The 22,312-nt window shown below is 35.0% G+C and overlaps 1 protein-coding gene across 9 annotated transcripts in view; it reads right to left on the bottom strand.

Moving 5' to 3' along the window:
* KIAA0586 (KIAA0586 ortholog) overlaps positions 1 to 22,312 on the bottom strand; it is a 112,455-nt gene that overhangs the window by 45,993 nt on the left and 44,150 nt on the right. For all 9 annotated transcript variants that reach the window (XM_015543416.2, XM_042989791.1, XM_007095234.3 and 6 more), the window contains 8 exons: positions 20,749 to 20,942; positions 19,186 to 19,304; positions 14,895 to 15,094; positions 11,297 to 11,456; positions 10,525 to 10,744; positions 9,734 to 9,990; positions 7,582 to 7,658; positions 2,644 to 2,778 (listed from right to left, as the gene is read on the bottom strand). In XM_015543416.2, coding sequence (XP_015398902.2) covers positions 2,644 to 2,778; positions 7,582 to 7,658; positions 9,734 to 9,990; positions 10,525 to 10,744; positions 11,297 to 11,456; positions 14,895 to 15,094; positions 19,186 to 19,304; positions 20,749 to 20,942 — 1,362 coding nt within the window. The remainder of the gene's footprint in view (positions 1 to 2,643; positions 2,779 to 7,581; positions 7,659 to 9,733; positions 9,991 to 10,524; positions 10,745 to 11,296; positions 11,457 to 14,894; positions 15,095 to 19,185; positions 19,305 to 20,748; positions 20,943 to 22,312) is intronic.

The raw sequence follows: 22,312 nt of genomic DNA, 5'->3' as shown, positions 1-22,312 counted from the left end.
CCACTCTTGATTTCGGCTCAGGTCACAATCTCATGGTTTGTGGGATCGAGCTCTCCACTGGTCTCTGCACTGATAGTGCAGAGACCGCTTGGGATTCTACCTCTCTCTGCCCCTCCCCTGTTTGCACGTGTGCATGCACACGCTCTCTCTCTCTCAAAATAAAAAAAAAAACAAACTTAAAAAAATTAATAAAATCAAGTCAAAACAACAAATCTTTGTCAAGTACAATGGTCCACGCCACTTGACTGCTTGGAAGGTATTTTAGAAAGTGCTTATTATGCCACATACACACTATGGAAAAACAGGTGTAAAAATTCATTTAATCAGGCATTTAGCAATAGGCTTTGTTGCCAAAATCTTGTTTTTTTGAAGTTAAATAACCATTACCTGCTTTTCAAACTCCAAATTAGGTAGCAAAACACATAAGAAAAAATTTATTATTTATACTAAGTATTGGCACACATTACACATTGTTCATAGAGCTTAAAATTAAAAATGATAGAAAATTTACCTCTCATTCTTTATGAATGAAAATTGTCTGAATTTGTCAGGGTAAAATTCATAGTTAAACAAGTATGATGATGAGAATATACCTTAAATGATAGAAACATTACCCCTATCCAAACAATTACATTTTTTATAAGTACACAAGTTGAAGAAGACTACTTTAACCATATTTAATAAAGTTTTTTTCCCTGGGAAAGTATACAAGTACATACACATCTCTTTATCAAATATATGAAGTAAATTTAAATACTTAAAAGAATTGGGGCGCCTGAGTGTCTCAGTTGTTTAAGTGTATGACTTTGGCTCAAGTCTTGATCTCGTGGTTTGTGGGTTCAAGACCTGCGTCAGGCTCTGTGCTGACAGCTCAGAGCCTGGAGCCTGCTTCAGATTCTGTGTCTGTGTCTCCCTCTCTCTCTCTCTCTCTTTCTCTCTCCCTCCCTCTCTGCCCCTCCCCCACTTGTGCTCTGTCTCTCTCTCTCTCTCTCTCTCAAATATAAATAAACATTTAAAAAAACTAGAAAGAATTAATAAGATTTCTATTTTCTTTCTGGATTAAAAATTATATATCTAATCACTACCACATTTTGTAACTCAGAAATATTCTAACTATGAGTTTGCTCATCAAGAACTGAATAAAAATTCCAAAGTCTGAAAGCTCTCATGTTTGTCATTTAAATGGGATTTAATTTCAACCAAGTGTTTTTACTAGAATATATTAAGAAATCACTGCTGAAACATCTTTGATGGCTCTATTGACTGTAAAATAAAATCTAACTTCTTAGCTCAACATTCAAGATTTTCTACAATTTTCCCCAATTCTGGTATACCTCTACCTCCTCTAGGTCCCTAATCTGACTTTTCTTGAGCAACATCAATTACCTCAACAACCTTTAAATAGAAAAGGAGTATTCTGCAATATAAAACATTTAGAGACTCTTGGGCAAAGTATAGAATGATGGAAGATATACTTCCCCTAGAAATTAATTAGAAATATTTCACAGTGCCTATTTTACTCTGCCACTACCATATAAAATATTGTGCAATAAACAGTACCTTTTCTTTTTTTTTTTTTTTTTAATTTTTTTTTTTTTCAACATTTTTTTTTTTATTTTATTTTTGGGACAGAGAGAGACAGAGCATGAACGGGGGAGGGGCAGAGAGAGAGGGAGACACAGAATCGGAAACAGGCTCCAGGCTCCGAGCCATCAACCCAGAGCCTGACGCGGGGCTCGAACTCACGGACCGCGAGATCGTGACCTGGCTGAAGTCGGACGCTTAACCGACTGCGCCACCCAGGCGCCCCTAAACAGTACCTTTTCTATCGTGAATCAATTTTCTAGGGTGCTTGTAATTGCTGAGCTATTTAACACCTTATAGTCTATGACCCAACTGAAGCCTTAGTTTGCCCACTCACAAAGTGCTCTCATACTCCTAAGTACCATTGATCTTGGCAACAACCCAGGCTGCAGATACTTGTACCCAGAGTAACATCAGGGAGCACAAAGGCCCAGCTAGGGTGAAAGGTTGCAGGCAAAATCTGGCCAGGATTCATTCCTTCACCCTCTTCCCCTCCAAACACCAGGACTGGATTATAAAACCTCCATATTCCTTAGCTTATGACCTCCTTGCCCAAAATCTCTTAATAGCCTCTACAGTAGTGCCCAAGCCTTTCCACAGCCTAAAAGCTTCTTCATGATCATCTGGTTCAACCACGTTCTCCAGACTTATCTCTTTATCTAAAGTGCTATCACACTGAGATATTCAACACTTTCTAAATATTTTTTATCAGTTATCAACTTTGATTAATCATTAATCCCTCTTCTCCCCACATGACTATAACCTTACTAAAAGTAGGGGTCCTATCTCCTTCACATATTTACTATATGTGTCTGGCATCTAGTAAATATTCGGTAAATGGGTGAAGAAAGAGAAAGAATGAATGATCCTCACAAATCATTTAAAAGGGCTTCAGCTTTTTTCAACTAGGGAACAAGAGGGTTAGAACGGATAGTCTGAATTCCTTTCAACTGTAAGATTGTAGCGCTCTGACTTCAGGTCAAAGTTACAAAAGCTTTTTTTTTTCTGTATTAGGATCAAACCAAGAGGAAAAAAAAAATCACTAAGGTTAATAAGTACCTCTGAAGGGTAGACTGCTTGCTGCGAAACTAATGACTCCTGGGTCATTTTGGCAAGAAGAGAAAGAATTCCATCTGTAGGAGTATTTTTATGGGGCATCCTAATCACTTGTCCTTCGCTGGGAGGATCGTCTTCCTGAATGAAATATAAAGACAATGAATACAGCAAAGAAATTGTATCAAGCAATTGTATTTTTCTTGATTTATGATTAATAAAACGTAGTAGTTATCATGAAAATGGCCTATTAGCACATTATGGAAAGAAGGCAGACTCTATTTTCATTTAGTTCTCATTTCCATTTGACTATACTAACAACCCTCTAGTTTGCCTCAAACAGAAACACCACCATAAAGTCATTTGATTACAATTAAACTGGAGATTTATTATAATAAGCATGAAAATTGGACCCCCTGTCCCAAGTGATTGAGCTTAAATGATTCACAGATGTTTTATATAGGACCATCAAGTTTCTGGCTCACAGTTTCCTGCTTCCTATTTATGCAGCACCTGAAGCAACACCACAGTGTGGTAATGGGGGCGAAGCACCATCTTAACACTACAACCTGGACCGCAGGTGAAAATAAAAACCTGCAGAAATATGCTAAGGCGCCTATAGACCTTCGAGTGTCCCTTCCAAAAGGGCTGATCTCTGGTACTTGGCTAGGGAGCAGGTACTGCAGCCCTCCCGGGAGTACCCAGACTAGACTTCCTGGTGCTTCAAATATGACCCATCCCAAAGATGAAGGGCAGTGTGGGCCTCAGAGTCAGAGAAACTGGATTCCTCTGTAAATACAACTATTAACAAGAGTTTTAATTCCATCAATAGTATTTTTTACTTACTTATTTTACTATTAATGAAACAAAGTTTATTAACTCTAGATTGCCATAAGTCTTTATCCCCCAGCTGTATATAAATAAATGCCTCTTGGTGACATGACTTCAAGTTATTCTTGGTTTTTCAAGATGGTACTTCTGCATTTGACTTCATTATGAATTTGTAGACATTTAATTTAGGCTTAGCAAAAATATCAAATTAGAGTTCAGTTTCAAATGTAGAAAAAGAAAAGATGTTACCATTTAGCCCTGGTTTGGCTTAACCATTTACTTTAAACAAACTTAAACATGCTCTGGCACCATGATAAAGTTCTAAGAATGGATAAAAATGCCATAATGACATAGTAAGTAAGCCAAATATCAGTTTAATGCTTCTCTGAAAATAAAGACATCTCATTTATGCCTTCCCCACATATTATTTCATAAAAGTGATTTCCACTCTCTTCATAATGGACTTAATTACTTACAATAAATAATTACTGTTAGAGAAGTAACTGTTCCATTAAAATCTTACAAAAACTCTCCTTAATGCGTTATTTTACCCCCTGTACAGGGTAAATTGTTTTTAACAAATTTTATCACTTGGGTACGTTAATTTCCAGATTAAACATCTTTATACTGTAGAGATATTAAGTATTAAGTATCTTTAATAGTATGAAGATGCTACCTAGCCCACAAAGCTGTCTGTTGGACTTGAGCAATGCCCCACCACACACACCTAGCCCCTTGTAACTTCAGCTTTAGGATTTAGAAAGCCTCTTATTAGAACTCAAAATTTACAATTATCATCTTAAAATGAAAAGGTCTCATTATATTATTTATATAATATGTAATAATAAATATATAATTATAAATACATATCACATATTAAATATTATTTATATAGTAAATAATTTATATTATAAATATAAATAAATTGTTTATATAATAAATATATTTTATTTATTTAATATTTTAAATATTTTAAATAATAATTACAAATATTTATTTGATATATTTGTTTATATACTTATGTTATATATTATATGTATTATATATTGATAAATATATAACTGCATATATATAATTATATATAGTATTTTATAGTATTATATATAATAATATATGTAATGTTTATAATATAAGAATAAATATTAAATATTTATTTGTTTATATTTATTTATTCTATAAATAATAGAGAGAGAGCTGTGGATTTGTCACTAAATAGCTATGTGACATGGACAAGTCATTTAACCTCACTCAACTTCATCTGTGAAGTGAGTAGTCACATATAACAAAGGATGCACGTGAGAACACTGGGAACTTTTTCAAAATATACAGGTCTAGGCTTCTAACTGCTCACAAACATGCACACCGTACAACCCACATGACCTACCGAATCCATGTATCAGAGGATGGAACCAGCAGGCATACTTTTTAAAAAGTTCCCCTGGTGATTTAATACACATTCTACCTTACATCACTTCAAGTGGTTGCTTTAAAGGAACTTCTAGCATTATGATTATAAAGGGATAGAAGGACTTTTCAAAAATATACCAATCTCTTTGTTTTCATTTTGGTCATGTATAATGACACAAATGGAAAGACAACAATGCCACCAGACTTTACTTCCAGATTTACCCAACCCCTTAAAACTACTAAAAAGTAGATGAAGTATATGAGAAATTGCATTTCAAGACATGGGACATCAGGTGGCAAAAGACAGTGATTCCTGAGAGATGGAAAACAAATCAGGAGAAACGTGCGGCTGCTCCAGATTACTGCCTGTGAAAGTTTCCAGCCTGCAGCACAGGCGGGAGAACCCTGGCAGAGCTCAGTGGCTCCTGAGCTGAGAAGACAGGACTGAAACTCCAAGGAAGCCGAGACAGCAGGGGGTTCATAAGACAGGCTACCAGAAAAGTGAAAGCTGCACAGGGAGAGAACTCTGGAGATCTGCAGAGGGTGCCCTTGGAGCACTAAATACTGATCAGCACATGCATGCAGGGTAACCACATGAGGCTGGATGAACAAACACATGAGAAACGATTGGCTCTAATAGTGCCCAGGGCGTGTATACAGGCTGGAATAACAGCTGTTCCCACCAGGCGGGCTGGGAAACTACATTTAAGGCACTGGTTGGAGTGCATAGAAGGGTCTTGCCTCCAAAGTGGGGAGTGAGTACTGCTCTGGTCCTGCCCAATGAATCTTCAAAACAAGACTCAAAAGGGTAAAAACTGTCTTTAGGTAACTTAACTATATGTTTGAGCAAAGTCCAAAACTCTTTGCAAATTCCTGTAAAATGTAATTCCTATAAAACATGGATGTGAAAAAGTCAACACAAAATTTTAGCAGATCAGGGGCACCTGGGTGGCTCAGTTGGTTAACCATCTGACTTCAGCTCAGGTCATGATCTCACTGTTGGTGGGTTTGAGCCCCGTGCTGGGCTCTGTGCTGACAGCTGAGAGCCTGGAGGCTGCTTCCTGTTCTTTATCTCCCTCTCGCTCTCTGCCCCTCCCCCATTCGCACTCTGTCTCTCTTTTGAAAATAAATAAATGTTAAAAAAAAAAAATTAGCAGATCAAATTAAACAGCTTTTCTTAAAAAGTTTACCATACACCTACCACATTATCCATCCATTCCACTCCTAGGTATTTGCCCAAGAGAAATGAAAGCATATGTCCATACAAAACTTATACACAGATGTTTATAGTTGCTTTATTTGTGATAGTCAAACCTGGAATAAATCCAAATGTCCAGTGACAGGTAAATGGAAAAGTTGTGGTACAACCATCCAACATATTACTACTCAGCAATAAAAAGGAATGAACAATAGTTCACCCCAATAGGGGTGACTGGGTGGTTCAATCAGCTAAGCATCCGACTCTTGATTTTGGCTCAGGTCACGATCTCACAGTGGTGAGACTGAGCCCTGTGCCGGGTTCTGTGCTGAGCACGGAGCCTGCTTAAGATTCCCTCTCCCTCTTCCCTCTCTCACCTCACACTCTCTCTCAACAAAGAAAAGAAAAAAGAAAAAAAAAAAGGGAATGAACTATGATACACACTATAATACAGATGAATCTCAAAATAATGATACTGAGTTAAAGCAACCAGGAAAAAAAGATATCCATTTCTGTTGTTTTGGAAAATGCAAACTAATCTACAGTTACAGAAAGCAGACCAACAGTTGTGGTAGACGTGGTGGATGAGAGGACTCATAGGAGATGAGGAGGAGGGATTACAAAAGGGCATGAGGACACTTTGGGGAATGATGGATGAGGATATAGCCATTATCTTGATTGCACTAATGGCTTTACAGATGTATACATATGTCCAAAATCATCAAACTTTAAAAAAAAAAAGAGCAACAATATCAGCAATGCTTAGCAAAGGCTATAGATAAACATAGATGAGAGTTGAGTACAACTACCTGTCCTTGCTTAGATTGCTGAAAATATATATAAAAAGGAAAGATTTCTATTCCATCATAGTATTTCAAAAGAAAGTTCCTATTATCATTTCTGTATGATATTTATGTATGTGATAATTGATATTACATATAATATGAATTGATATTACACATATTGTAATAATTATAATAATATATTTTTCAATGCCTATTTTTTATTCCATAGTGCTATGTAATAACTAGGAAGTGATGGTACCACCCACTGTGTCCTATTTCAGTTTCTTTTTCTTATGCCAATGAATTGAATTATTTTTAGCGCAAAGAATTATAATCCTCGTTAGGGGAAAATAACAAATATATTGTAAGAAAGCTGGTTTAAACAGATAATATCCTGTTTGAAATATTGTAAAGGCAATATATCCATATGACAATTTGTACTGAGCTAGATTTTCATCATATAATTACATTACCTGTGTATTTTTGAACTACTGGAGCCACGGAGATTAATAGTTTTCTTTTCATTCTCACAATTATGATAATTAAATGTGCAAATATGATAATGAAATGTGCAAGAAATCTTAAATTCCTTCGTGGATATTCTGTTAAATTTTATACTTATAACTCAAATATTTGATAAAAACCCTAATCAATGGCAACAAGTGTATCAAAATACTCTTTGTGTCAGAATTCAATGGGGGGGGGGCGGCGATAATTTCTTACCATTTCAAGGGCATCATGCAGAGTACTGGATAAGCTATCGTTTAGGTTTGTCAGACACAGCCGTCCATCTCCTAAAACTAGAAATTACAACATAAAAATTCAGAAAACAGAAGAAACATAAATTCAGTAAATAATCTGACCATAAAGCCATTACATTTAAACTTATACAATAAAAATACTGCTCTTAAATAATAATTCACAAGCTACTCAATCTCACCAGTTTTTTTTTTTAAGTATATTTTATAACAAAGATGAGATTTTTGTTTTACCTACCAACTGGTCATAACTTGAGACACTTGAAATTGAGAGGCACTCCTAAATACTACTGAAGTAATTAAAATGGATTAAAATTAAAAACTGATTAACCTTTCAGGGCCCCTGGGTGGCTCAGTCAGTTAAGTGCACAACTCTTAATTTTGGCTCAGTTCATGATCTCATAGTTCGTAGGTTCAAGCCTCGCATCAGGCTCTGTGCTGGCAGCATGGAGCCTGCTTGGTATTTTTTCTCTCTTCGTCTCTCTCTCTCTCTGTCCCTTCACTGCTCACTCTCTCACCATCTCAAAATAAATAAACATTAAAAACAAACAAAAAACTGAGTAACCTTTCTAAAGAACAAGTTGGCAATGTATCAGTATTTTTTTTTTTTAATGTATCAGTATTTTAAAGGTGCATACTCTGCTTTAGCAATTCCACTTCTAGGTTTGTATTCTTTTTTTTTTATTATTTATTTAAAAGTTTTTATTTTAATATTTGATTGATGCAGGGCTCAATCCCATGAACCGTGAAATCATGACCCGAGCTGAAATCAAGAGTCAGATGCTTGGGGCACCTGGGTGGCTAAGTCAGTTAAGCATCTGACTCTTGGTTTCAGCTCAGGTCATGAGCTTGAGGTTTGTGAATTCGAGGCCCACATCAGGCTCCGTGTTGACAGTGTGGAGCCTGCTTGAGATTCTCTTTCTCTCTCTCTCTCTCTCTTTCTCTCTCTCCCTGCCCCTCCCCTGCTCATGCTGTTTCTCTCTCTCAAAATAAACTTAAAAAAAAAAAAAAAAAAAGGAGTTGGATGCTTAACCAACTGAGCCAGCCAGGCACCTCTAGGCATGTATTCTTTTTAAAAAAATTTATTTACTTATTTATTTTTTAACATTTATTTATTATTGAAAGACAGAGAGACACAGAGAGTGAGCAGGGGAGGGGTAGAGAGAGGGGGAGACACAGAATTTGAAGTAGGCTCCAGGCTCTGAGCTGTCAGCACAGAACCCGACATGGGGCTCGAACTCACAAACTGCGAGATCATGACCTGAGCTAAAGTCGGTCGCTCAACCAACTGAGGCACCCAGGTGCCCCTAAAAAAAAATTTTTTTAAATGTTTATTTATTTCTGAGAGAGAGAGGGAGACAGAACACAAGTGGGGGAGGTGAAGAGAGATTGGGAGGCACAGAATCCAAAGCAGGCTCCAGGCTCTGAGCTGTCAGGACAGAGCCCAACATGGGGCTTGAACTCAGGAACCATGAGATCATGACCTGAGCCAGTCCATCATTTAACCAACTGAGCCACCTAACGTGTCCCTCTAGGCATGTATTCTATGGAAATTATCAAATAGGTGTACAAAGTGTACTAAGTGTACACACATATGTGTATGTGTGTAAGAAGGGTCATCAGAGAGTCCTGTATAATATGGAAACATTGAAAACAATCTACATGCTGACCACCATGGCATTGTTTTAACAGACTACACACAACTAAAAAACTGAGGTACAGCTACATGTGTTGATATAGAAAGATGTCCACGATATATTATTAGGTTAAAAAAAATGCAGGTTTAAAAACAATTTATATAGTATGATTCTATTTTTAAAGCTAAAAATACACATACACATGTATTTAGGTATCTACATATGCAATAGAAAAGAAAAAGACTGGAAGGGTATATTTCAAACTATTAAGAGTGGTATTATTTCTGGAAGGTGAGATTTATGACCAAGATTTTACTTTCTGAAGTTAAGGCACAGAAGAGTTAACTTGCAGAGTCCATATTCTTTCTATTATACCATGTTTAATCTTGAAAATTAAGAAAAAAGACTTGACACAGAAAACTATTACTTGGGAATTATCATAATCTAACCAGTGAAATCAATTGATACAAGTTAACTTACTCTTGGGAGCCATTTTTTGACCACAGTTAAGTAAAATCTCTCCTTCAGAGAGGGGTCTATCTAAAGTCTCAGTTTCAGTGACAGTAATACTCAAGCTGCTCTCAGTTGTTGATGAATCAGAAGCTGGCATCTGTATGAGGGAAGGGACATTGGTGGCAGCAGAAAGTGGCATAAAAGGAACTGGAGGTTCTGGGGGTGCAGGCTGAGCAGGGAAATCCACACTCTCAGGTTCTTCATCCTTGGCCACAGACATTACACTAAGAAGAAAAAGACATATTGTGAACTTATTAGGTCACTGAAAGCCTATATTAATTTTTATATAAAAAACAGATTCAAAGAGCTCCTTTAGCAAAGTATTTCTATAATCTGCACTACTGTAATTACCAAGATTTATTTTTCCAAAATTGTTTTCATGCTTTAATCATAGGCCATCTTGAAAGTTGTACCATCTCTACGACAAATTTACAAGGTGATATAAAAGTTAACTGGTCATTGTAAATGAAGATTCATTCACTCTGGGGAGAAATCATTTTCTATTTTACTAACAATATTATAACAATATATACCTTTAATCTGTTTCATAAAAAGATCTTTTAAAATGATAATTGAAGGTATAAATAAATTTGGTGAATTTTTTAAAAACTTGAAGTTTATGAAACTTCTTTCTACTAAAGTATAAAGTAGCTTATGGTTTATAAAACTTCATTTATCATTTCTGATGTTTTTAATGGGTCACATATGTCAACTTAAGATGAAATGCAGTTACTGAAAGTAAATATGTTATCATTTACATAGCTCTTGGGTGAAGTTCTTCTTGAAGAGAGTTAGGATTCTCTTCTTCCAGGGGCAGGTCTCCATCACTCCATGGCTTAGGACGCCCTGGGCCTGAGATCTTCAATTTCTCAATGGAAATCTCTGACAAAGTTGGGGTAAGAGCTGCTGCAGGAGGAGGTGTAGTAGCAGGAGTAACTGTTGGAGTATTAACAAGTGTGATGGCAGACATATCATTTCCTAAAGATTTTTTGTTTAAAGAGAAAGGAAAAGATAAAAGTCAATAAACACTCCATAGGAAGGCAAGATACGTTGTTTCAGGAATCTCTTAATATTTTGGCATACAAACAATGATGATAATAATTAATAATAATAATAATGGCTAATAATGGGGAAATTCCCAGGTTTATTTAGTAAAGGATAAGAAAACAATCTTGAAAAGATATCACTTTTAATACTACCATGAACTTAAAAGCAGTATAAGTGTGCATTAGATAATATACTCTTTTTTTAAATAGTTTTTTGTTTTTTTTAAGTAATTTCTTTGCCCAACATGGGGCTCAAACTCACGACCCTGAGATCAAGAGTTGCATGCTCTACTGACTGAGCCAGCCAGGTACCACTAGGAAATTAAGAAACCAATTTCTTTGTCTCTTTACAAGAAAAAATGATTTACTAAAACCTAGTAAACAGTAGGTATGTACATATTAATCCATAAAACATAAAATAAACCATGAAATCTTATTTAGTAGTTATTAGATTAAAACTAAGTTATAGAAATAAGGTTTCTACCTTTTTCAGCAAATATTTCTTTCACAGGAATAGCTAAATCATGATCTGAATCATAGGGAGAAGAATCTGGAGTTTTTACCAACACACTCTCCTTAGGAGGTGATGAAGGTGAACGAGGAGGAGTTGGTTGTGGGGTAGGCACTGGGGTACACACTCTTGCCTAAAATAAAACAAGACAAATGGTGCTTATAATCACCCATATAAAGGTAACGTAAAACAATGCAATAAGCTCATTTAGAGATTAACAGAATTTAAATGGAGGGGAAGAAATGGAGTCCTAACTTCCCTGGCTCTTGAACTTCTTCTAGCTACTAAGTTTCAAGACTAGCCTGCAGAAAGCCTCAGGCCATTAAAATAGCTCTGACTCTGAAGTAGGCCCCAAAGAAATCAGAAGCTCGCTCTTCTAATATTGATAGGAAGACACAGCTGAATATACAGCTGAAGATCAAGTGCAAACAAAAGCTGGGTAGGCCATGTAACAGAAAGGAAGCATTTTAACTGACAAGATATCAAGAGCAGCTTTTTAGCACAAAAGATCACAGCCTGTAAAAAGCAATGGAAGGATAAAAAAAAAGTAGGGGGGGTTGAAATGAAGACAATATGGAGATAGAAATACCGGGGAAGAAAAAAGTAAACACTTTAAAATTGATTTGTTAAATGTGTAATCATTCAAATGGGTCACAATTCAAAAAAGTACACAAGAAAGATAATGAGTATTAAATCTCCTTTCCTAGCCATGTCCCGTCCACCTAGTTCCCTTCCCCTGAGTCATCAAACATAATCTTGACTTAAATCATGTCTACAGATTATCGACAGAACAATTTCCTAAAAGTGGGACTGCTGTTTAAAGGGTTAACTGCATTTTTTATTTGAATACATATTGCCAAATTTCCCTCTACAGGGTTATGTTATCGTGCACTAATCACAAGAAGATATGAGAATTCCCATTTCCCCAAAGTTTTCTACACAATGGCATTATCAAACTTTCAGAGTTTTACCAATATAATCAGTAGAAATGAGGTTTCGGTGATTTTTTTTCTTATTATCAATGATATTGACCGCCTTTTTATATGTATATGGGCCATTTGTATTTCTTTTCTGTGTGTGACTATCTAGACATGTCTTTTACCTATTTTTTTAATACACTGTCTTTTTCTCCTCATTCTAAAACATCCTTATATAGGAGGGTAATTAGCCTTTATTCTGTACTCTGAGTTGAAAATTGATATACAATTTAGAAACCACAAAGTGTATTAAAAATTCTACAGCACTGCTTAATAATTAGCATATTCTCAACTCTTATTTTTAAATGAAAGAAATACACTGTTTTTTTTTTCTTCTTGTCTGCATAAAACTACAGCAACAAATGCACTGTTTTCAAATATAATGCCACTTGACCATCATCATGAGAGGATCTCAAGGTATTCTACTAGTATTAGTAATGGATAATGATGATAAACAGTTATTGAGTACCAAATTCTAGACACAAGACTAAGCTATTTTCATTCATCATCTCACTATATCTTCCACAAAATCTTGGCTAAAAAGATAATAGTATGATAAAGATACAAGTCTCTCCAAATAAAACCAATCAAAACTGGATCAATTCCCATAAAAATACCAACAAAATCTTTTAAAAGCTAAATTTTAATGTATATTTGGAAGATCAAAGGCCAAGAAAAGCCATGACAATTCTGAAGATAATGAACAATATGGCAGTGGTGGAAGGGAGCCTGCCCTCCTAGATAGTAAAAAGATTTCTGATAAAGTCTTGGTCATTTGAACTCTATGCATTTTCTCTATAATACTTGAGACTAAAGTAACAGAGCTGAGGGTTCAAATTCAGATCTTCCCAGCACCAAAGTCCATGCTCTTAACAACTGTATATACTGCCTATTTATACTGATTTTTCTACATTTTCTCATTCAATCACCCTCATGAGAGTATATGCAGCATACAGGCAGAAAGCAAACCAGTGTAATTAGTACAGAGAAAACCATAACCCCAACAACATCTGCACTGCTTGCATTACCAATGAACTAAGAAAGCGCAAACCCAAAGTATGTACCTAATCTCGTGCATAATCACATCACATCAATTACATTATACCATCTCCATAAAATTCAAATATGTAACTTTATGCTGTTTTTTCAAGTTTATTTTAAGAGAGAGAGAGCACGTACATGTGTGTGTGCAGGGGAGAGGCAGAGAGAGAGGGAAAGAAAGAGAATCCCAAGCAGGCTTTGCACTGTCAGTACAGAGCCCGACTCAAGGCTTGAACTCCCAAACCACAGATCATGACCTGGGCCGAAATCAAGAGTCAGACACTTAATTGACTGAGCCGCCCAGGCGCCCCTGTAACTTCATGTTTATACCTCAAATGACTTAGTTTAAATGTTTCACCTATATAAAATGATGTCCTCATGATCTATGAAATCAGAAGTGACTATAAAGTTTTAAACAGCTGATAGTAGTATAGAGTCCATATATATATATAACATGTATAATTCCATGTTGCTATAATAGATTAGAAACTAACACAGTATGGCTGATGAAACAAACAACAACAAAAAGAACATAAACTATATTTTATTTTAAAGATTAAAAATATCAGTTTATATAATAACCAAAAGCAACATGTGACCATTGGCTATATCTTGAATCAAAAAAAAAAAAAAAAATCCTATAAAGGTTATTTTGGAACAATAGGGAGATTTGAATATGGACTCTAAATTACATAGTATTAACATATCAATGTTAAATTTCTTCAGGAGTATGATGATGGCATTTTGATTATGTAAGAAAGTATCTTCTTTTTGAGATATTGCTGATGATCAGAAGTAAAGTGTCATGATACCTGCAACTTTCAAATGATTTTTAAAGAGTATGTAACATATAAAGATAGATAAAACATGTCAAAAAGTTATCAATCGGGAGCTCTTGGGTGGCTCAGTCGGTTAAGCGTCCAACCCTTGATTTCAGCTCAGGTCGTGATCTCATGGTCTGTGCGTTTGAGCCCCACATCTGTGCTGTCAGTACAGAGCCTGCTTGGGATTCTCTTTCTCTGCCCCTCCTCGGCTTGCTCTCTTTCTCTCAAAATAAAAAAAAGTTATCAATTGGTAACTACTAGGTAGAAAGTATACAGATTTTCATTGTATCATACTTTCATCTTTTCTATAGATTTAAAAGTTTTTAAAATACAATGCTGGGGAAAATATTACTATAATACCATAGCAACAACAAAAAATCAATCTCCACCACAAACTATAATCTTATTACAACACCTAATTTACAATTTGTCCATGGTATTTTTTTTAATGTTTATTTATTTATTTTTGAGAGAGAGAGCGTGAGCGAGCAAGCAGGGGAGGGGGAGAGAAAGAGGGAGACAGAGAATCCCAAGCAGGATTTGTGCTGTCAGTGCAGAGCCCAACACAGGGCTCGAAGTCACGAACCATGAGATCACAACCTGAGCTGAAATCAAGAGTCAAGATCCTCAACCGAATGAACCACACGGGCACTCCCATCTTACTGGTTTTTAAGAGACGTATCAAAAATTCCCCAGGACTCCAAGTCATGAAAGGAAAGTCACTCCTACCGGCAAGTATGTGTTGCTTGTTGAAACATCTCCAGAAACACTTGGGGCAGCAGGCCCTTGCTTTTTTGCTTCTCTATCACCCAGCATGACAGCAATGGTCTCAGCAAGAGCTTCGTTCACAAAATGGCTAATCATGTCTGAATTCACAGGAACCCCAGCATCAACAAAAAGCTGGAGGACACCATTGCTTGTTCCTTCCACTAAAAAAAAAAAAAAAAAAAAAAAAAAAAAAAGAAAGAATTTCAAAATAAGCATGTAAGAAACATACCTGCAATCCAAATCTTAATTCTTAAAATTTTAGAGATGCACACTGGGTGTTATATATAAGTGATGAATTCTACTTCTGAAACCAATATTATACTGTATGTTAACTAAAATTTAAATTAAAAAAAAATTTAGAGATGCAAACATCTGTGTTTAAGGGGGTAGGAGGAAGAATAAAAATGAAAATACAAAATTATTTATTACAAAAGAGACTAAGATGACAACTTACATAATGAACATCCTTTCTAAACAAATCAAAAGAGTGAGGAAAACACCCAGGTGAAAACTTTACTCACATGGCCTCTTCCCTACCACTTCAGAATTTAGTGATGGAAAGGATTTGCAGTCACTTAAATGTTCTCATCTGAAAACAACTCACATTTATTTCCAAGGGTAGGGTAACAGGAAACCCTATGACAGATCTTGGCCAAAACACAAAGACACAATGACTTTGGGGGATTTTAGAGAAACAGTAGCTGCTTTATAAATATGAAAACAAACCTTCCTTCTTTATAGTTTCAGATACATCAGTTACCAGCACTACAGACTAAACCTACTCAAACTTGTATAGTGGTTTACATGCTTGATATCAGAAGCTATATAGGTAGGCATATTAATATTCCAAATAGGTAATACTTTTCATTTGTAAAAATGTTCATAAAATGCAGTAAAAAACTTCCTTAACAGACTTTACTAGATTTAAAGTGGGTATATTTCTAAAGCTCTGTGTAGAGAACATGTAAACAATGATCTATACAATTTGATGGAGATGTCATCTCTCCAAAGAGAACTTCTTAATTAGTACAACTAAGGCAGCAATATCCAGAATTCCCTAAAAAGTGAGTACAGGTGTTTTAGGATCATTTGTTGAGGGACAAGTAACAGCAATTTACTCTATAGTTACCATATTAAAGATTGTCAAATTTCAAATTTATATTTGGCAGTATATGTAGATATATCTTTTCAGTTCTCATAATTTATTGTTTTAGCATGACCAGAAATCAGAACATCTCTGTTATAAAAGCCAAAAGCCCTACTCAGATGTAGGCAAAACAAAAACAAACACATATGCTTTTAAATAGAAAACAGTAGGATCTAAAAATCCAGTTTGGAAATTTTAAGATTTTCATCCAGGAAAACAAATTTCCTGGATAACTTTGTTGGTCATTTTTTTCTTCCTTCCAAAAAGTGATGAAAGAAAACCTGGGGTGGTAGCAGTGGAGGAAGCATTCAAATTGTACTAAACAGGAAGAATTAGCCAAATGCAACAATCAGTTGTGTGGAGTGAAGTTAGAAAATTCTGTATTAATGTAAACAGAAACAAAGAAAGAGCAGGTCGGGTTAGAAAAATGAGATACATTTGGGATACGTCAAGTTTGAGATGCCAGTGGAGCATCAAGTAGAATGTTCATCAACAAACCAAACTGCAAGCTCGCAGCCTAGATGTGTGGCTTAGGAGTCATCAACTGACCAAGGGTAACAAATGGCAAAAAGAGACTGGAAAAAAAAAAAAAACACAGAAAAGAAAGAAGACACAGCACAGAAACTTAGGGAAAATTTTTATTCAAGTAACAGGAAGAAAAAGATAAGGAATAAAGTCCTAGAGAAATAAAAAAGGTGGGAGGAACAAGAACAGAACAGATTCTAAGAAACCAAAACGAGGAGGACATTTTAAGAATTAGAGGTGGTCGAGAGTACTCATGCTAGAGCCACGTAGGAAGATAAGAATTTGGAAAAAAGGTTATTCTTAACAATCAAATTCTGTGAGAGAGGAGTTTCATTAGGGGAAGGGCAGAAAGCTCTGTAAGGACTAAAGACAAAGTGGCAGTGAGAAAGTAAAAGCTGTAAATATGGACTCAAGTCTAGGATTTAGGCAGTTAAAAGACAGTCTAGTCTATGGAGGAAGAAAAGTAGGTAATTCTGGATGAGAGAGAAGAGGGAAAAAAAGAGGCAATAATATATAGGAATGTTTAAAAAAGAAGAACAACAAAGTTGGAGAATTTACACAATCCAATTTCAAGACTTATTTTTAAATTACAATGGGCACCTGTTGGGATGAGCACTGGGTGTTGTATGGAAACAAATTTGACAAGAAATTTCATATTAATAAAAAACTAATAAATTACAATAATGTGTGTTATTGACATAAAAATAGACTTGCATATCAAGGGACAGAATAGAAAGCCTAGAAACAGATTCATACATATTTAGCCAACAGATTTTCAGCAAAAGTGTCAAGGCAATTCATCAGGGAAAGGATAATCTTTTCAACAAATAATGCTAGTAACATTAGACTTCCATATACTGAAAAAAAAAATCTTTGTATATGGTATAAAGTAGGGATCAAAATTAACTCAAAATGTACCATAGAACTAAATGTATAGTCTGAAGCCATACATCTTCTGGAAGAAAAGATAGGAGAGAAAAGCTTACTGATCTTGAGAAAGATTCATAAGTAATACACCAAAAAAACCACAAACTATAAAAGGAAAGTTGATAAATTAAAATTCATCAAAATTAACCTTTTGGTTTTCAAAAGATAATGTTGAGAAAACAAAAAGGCAAGATAAACTAGGAGAACGTATTTGCAAAATATATCCAACAAAGGACTTGTATCCAGAACAAATAAAGAACTTCTACAACTCACTAACAGGAAGAACACAAAACTCAACTTAAAAATGGGCAAAAGATTTAAAAAGACATTTCACCCAAGTGAGTATAGACATGGCAAATAAGCACATGAAACAATGTACATCATCAGTCATTAGGGAAATGCGCATAAAAATCACAATGAGCTATCTCTACATACTTACAGAATGTCCATAATTAAAAACACTAACAAGACCCAGTGGTGGTGAGGATGTGGAGTGAGTGGAGCACTGAAACACTGCTGGTTGGGAATGCAAACTAAAACAGCCTCTCTAAAGACATTTAGTAGTTTCTTACAAAGTTAAACATCTATTTGCCATATGACCAAGGGAAATTAAAAGATGTATCTAAAAAATATGCTTGGAAATATCCACATCAGAGCTTTATTTATAATAGCCCCAAACTAAAAGACTACAAATTTCCATCAACTAGTAAATTGATTAACAAATTATGTTACAGCCATATAATGTAATATTACTACATACATAAAATGTGATTGTCAAGCATGATGCTAAATAAGGGCAGACACAAAAAACAACCTACTGTATGTTAACATACATATAAAAATCTAGAAAAGGCAAAAATACAGTAATAGAAGGCAGATCAGTGGTTGTTAGGGCCCAGGAGGCATGGAAAGGAGTTAGGAATGGACTATAAAGTGGCAACGAGGGAAGTTTTTGGAATGATGTGTTTTTCTACATCATGATTATGTGGCTAATGTACAGTAGTGTTCTTTTATCAAAACTCATCAAACTGTACACTCAGAATTGGTGAATTTTATGGCAAGTAAACTATACCTCAAAAAAGCTGATAGAAAACGAGGCAGAAGATCAGGGGAAGAGGGGGAGGAGGAAAAGGAAGAAGAAGGAAGGGAAGAAGACAGAAGAAAAGGAAGAGGAAGGAGAATACGAAGAAGAGAATGATATAGGTTCCATAAAGAAAGCGGCTCATTTATCCATTTAGTGAATACCTAAAGTCTTATTAGGTGTCAGTCAGAGGCTAGGCACTAAAGGAGAAACATCCGTAATCCTGAGTAATTTATAGTCTAGTAAGTGAGGCAGATATGTACACCAATCATAATCCAATCTGGTAATTCCATAACAAAGATATATACAAAGTGCTATGGGAAATAATAGAGAGATTTGGGGTGGGAGGGATGGAGGGGTGGAACAATAATAATAATAATAATCTGAATGCTGCAGTATGAAATAAGGGGATGAGAGAACCTCCACTACAGGAAACAGGGAAGGGATTATTAGAAGGAAGAGCTTATCTTTTGTCAGCTGAAGACTACTTGACCTCTAAGATACATAAATCCACGACTTGAAGGTTTTACCCTTTAATAACAAAAAAATTTAAAAGATTCCATTTCACTTACCTATGTCAGAAGTCAATGGTTCACTTGCCTCACTGACTGAAGCACTGACATTAGCTATGGACTGTTGTTGGATTGGAAAGAGCCCAGAGATAATTCTTGACATTATTTCTTGTTCCACCCTGGGGGATAAAAGTTGAGGATTCCTAAATTTGATTGAAATGTATGAAGTGTTAGAAATACCACCCTTAAAAATAAACTTTACCCATGGACACTAACATTTACATATGAAAGTAGTGATTCTGAAAGTTGAATCTGGAGAGAAGAAATAAATCAAATATGTCTCCTAGCAAAATAAACCACATGAAACAGAATCTCCATGTGGGAGATAGCTTTAAATTTGATTTAATGAACTTTCAGATTACTCTAATGAAAAGTTTAACAGACCTCCTAAAGTCATAATAACGTTTAGGTCAAGAATTATCTGACATATCCTGTACCTAAAATGTTGGGTTCCCTACTTGGAAAGCACCCATATAAAACCACACAAGATAAGAATTAGAAAAGAAGTCCAGCTGCCCCCTCTTCAAAGAAATAAATATACAGACTGTGATACAGGTCATTTTCCTCTTTAAAAGTTAAGATAATTTATTTCCAAGATCACTTTTAGGAAGTAGAGAAAGAAGAGGAGGAAAAAGAAGGGGAACACAAGGACACTGCTTCTGTACATTTCTTTAGAGCAGCCAAGAGGCTGATATAAACTATTATTAAAGAAGTAATAGATATTCATTGTAGATAAATTAGAATATATGTAAAAGTTAAAAAAATAGATAAGGCTCACACATAATCTCAGATTCAGGGACAAACACAACTAACAATTTGGCATATTGTTTTTCAAATTTTTTCCTATGCACATTTATTTTTGAGGGAAGTCTTATAATTATTAATATCTTTCAACATCACTAAATATTCTTGATTAATATCTTTCAATTTCATTAAATATTCTTCTAAATTTAATCTTGATAACTATTACTATTCAGGTGTTTATTCCATAACTTCTTTAAGGTTTCTCACAGGTAAAAACAGGATAAAAACAGAGTTCATAAGTGTACAGAAGTAACAAGCAGAATAATGCCTTGTTTATAGTAAACACTGTATGTGCTAAGTAGTGTATGGTCTAGTAGCAGAACCATAATTATATCCTTAGGATAAATTTCTGGCAGTGAATCACTGGATTAAAGAATATGTACAGAGGCACCTGGCTCATTTGGTGGAGCATGTAACTCTTAATCTTGGGGCTGTAAATTGGAGCCCACACTGAGTATAAAGATTATACTTTTTAAAAAATCTTAAAAAAGAAAAAAGAATATGTACATTTTTAAGGCTTTTGTTACTTAACAATAGCCTCTTTTGCCATAATAGAAAGCCAAAACATAAATATTCAAGAAAAGAAACAATACCTTCAACAACTAGTTAAAACCCTCACATCACATCAAAGAGTTTACAGTAACTGTAGCAAAGGAAAGTTTAATAAACAAAAGAAAACAAGGAAGATTTCCAGCCAAAACTTAATACTTTATATTTCCTACTACGATTCTGTTCACACCAACACTACTGGAAACTCACCACTGAATTAAGCTATTTTCCAATGTTTCTTTTCTCTGAATTACTTTATCCAGAATATCAGTAGTGGGCTGAACAGTAGAAACAACTGGCGGAAAAGGAGGACCATTATATTTTGTAGAAACAACTTTAACACTTCTGTTAAACTCCAGAATTGGTTCAGAGTATTCTGGAATTTCATCGGGTTTTTCCTCTTCCTGGTAATAATAATAATAAAAATAAAACCTATAATATTTCTGTATCTGTTTAACATTTACTGGTGACAAGTATAGACAGGGAACTTATGTCAGTGAATTAACCAACACTTCTACATTAATCAACCGCATTTCTAATTAGGCGGTATCATATTATTTATGATATATACACATTTGTCATACAGATCAAATTGAAGACCCTTAATTATACAATTATTTTAAAACCGAATGTTCATTTTAAGCAGTCATAAAACAAATTAGATAACATGGTTATTCCTGCATAAAACACTTCAAAATTTCCCTCTATAAATTTATTAATTTATTATCATAATAAAACTGATGTTTCCAAATATAACTGCTTCTTCTTTCTGAAACTAAAATTTACATTTACATATGTAGGTAGGTCATCTTACACATTATTTGTACCATCACATCATGATCAAAGGACTTACTTCTGAAATTTTTAAAATTTTCATTATGAAAATATCATATATGCTTAAAAGTACACAAAATAGTGCTTGTACACTGTATCTGTTATGTATAAATTACACATATCCCATTTATCTGTTCCCCAGCTTTAACAATTATCAACTCAGCTAAATTGTGTGATCTATACTCTCCATCTTCTTTACCCTTCACATAAAATTTTGAAATAAATCATAGATATCATTTTACCTGTAAATAATTTAATATGAGTATCAAAAAAATTAGGACTCTTTAAAAATTCTAACTAGGGGCGCCTAGGTGGCTCAGTCGGTTAAGCATCCAACTTAGGCTCAGGTCACAATCTCACAGCTTATGGATTCTATCCCCGTGTCGATATTAAAAAAAATTTTTTTTTAAAGAATATTAAGAGATCTGCAATGTATTAAAGTTTTTTGTTCCCTAGTATGTCTTCTCATGTGAACACCACATGAGTGTTTCAAAGACAAGAATCTTATTTATCTTTATATGTCTAAGGCCTAGCAAAGACATTTGCAACTATTTTTTTCAATGTACAAGTGAAAGGAATAGTTTTAGAAATAGCAAATAGTTTGGGGTTCAAAGACAAGTGTTCCTACCTCGGCTTTGCCACTTAGTAGTTGTGGGCTTCATTTCCTGATGGGAGGATATTTATTGAGTTACAATCTTTATTTAGTTATTTTGTTTGTTATTTTTTAATGTTTATTTATTTTTGAGAAAGAAAGCACGAGTGGGGGAGTGGCAGAGAGAGGGAAACACAGAACCCAAAGCAGCTCCAGGCTCTGAGCTGTCAGCACAGAGCCCAAGGTGGGGCTCCAACCCAACTTTGATCAACTGTCCAAAGATAAGGCTGGGAAACTAACACAGATCATCCAGCAGAAGGACGTGTAGATACAAGCTCTTCACACTAG

The sequence above is a fragment of the Panthera tigris genome, chromosome B3 (assembly GCF_018350195.1).
Source record: "Panthera tigris isolate Pti1 chromosome B3, P.tigris_Pti1_mat1.1, whole genome shotgun sequence".
Taxonomy (NCBI): domain Eukaryota; kingdom Metazoa; phylum Chordata; class Mammalia; order Carnivora; family Felidae; genus Panthera; species Panthera tigris.
This window is presented reverse-complemented; position numbering and strand designations above follow the sequence as displayed.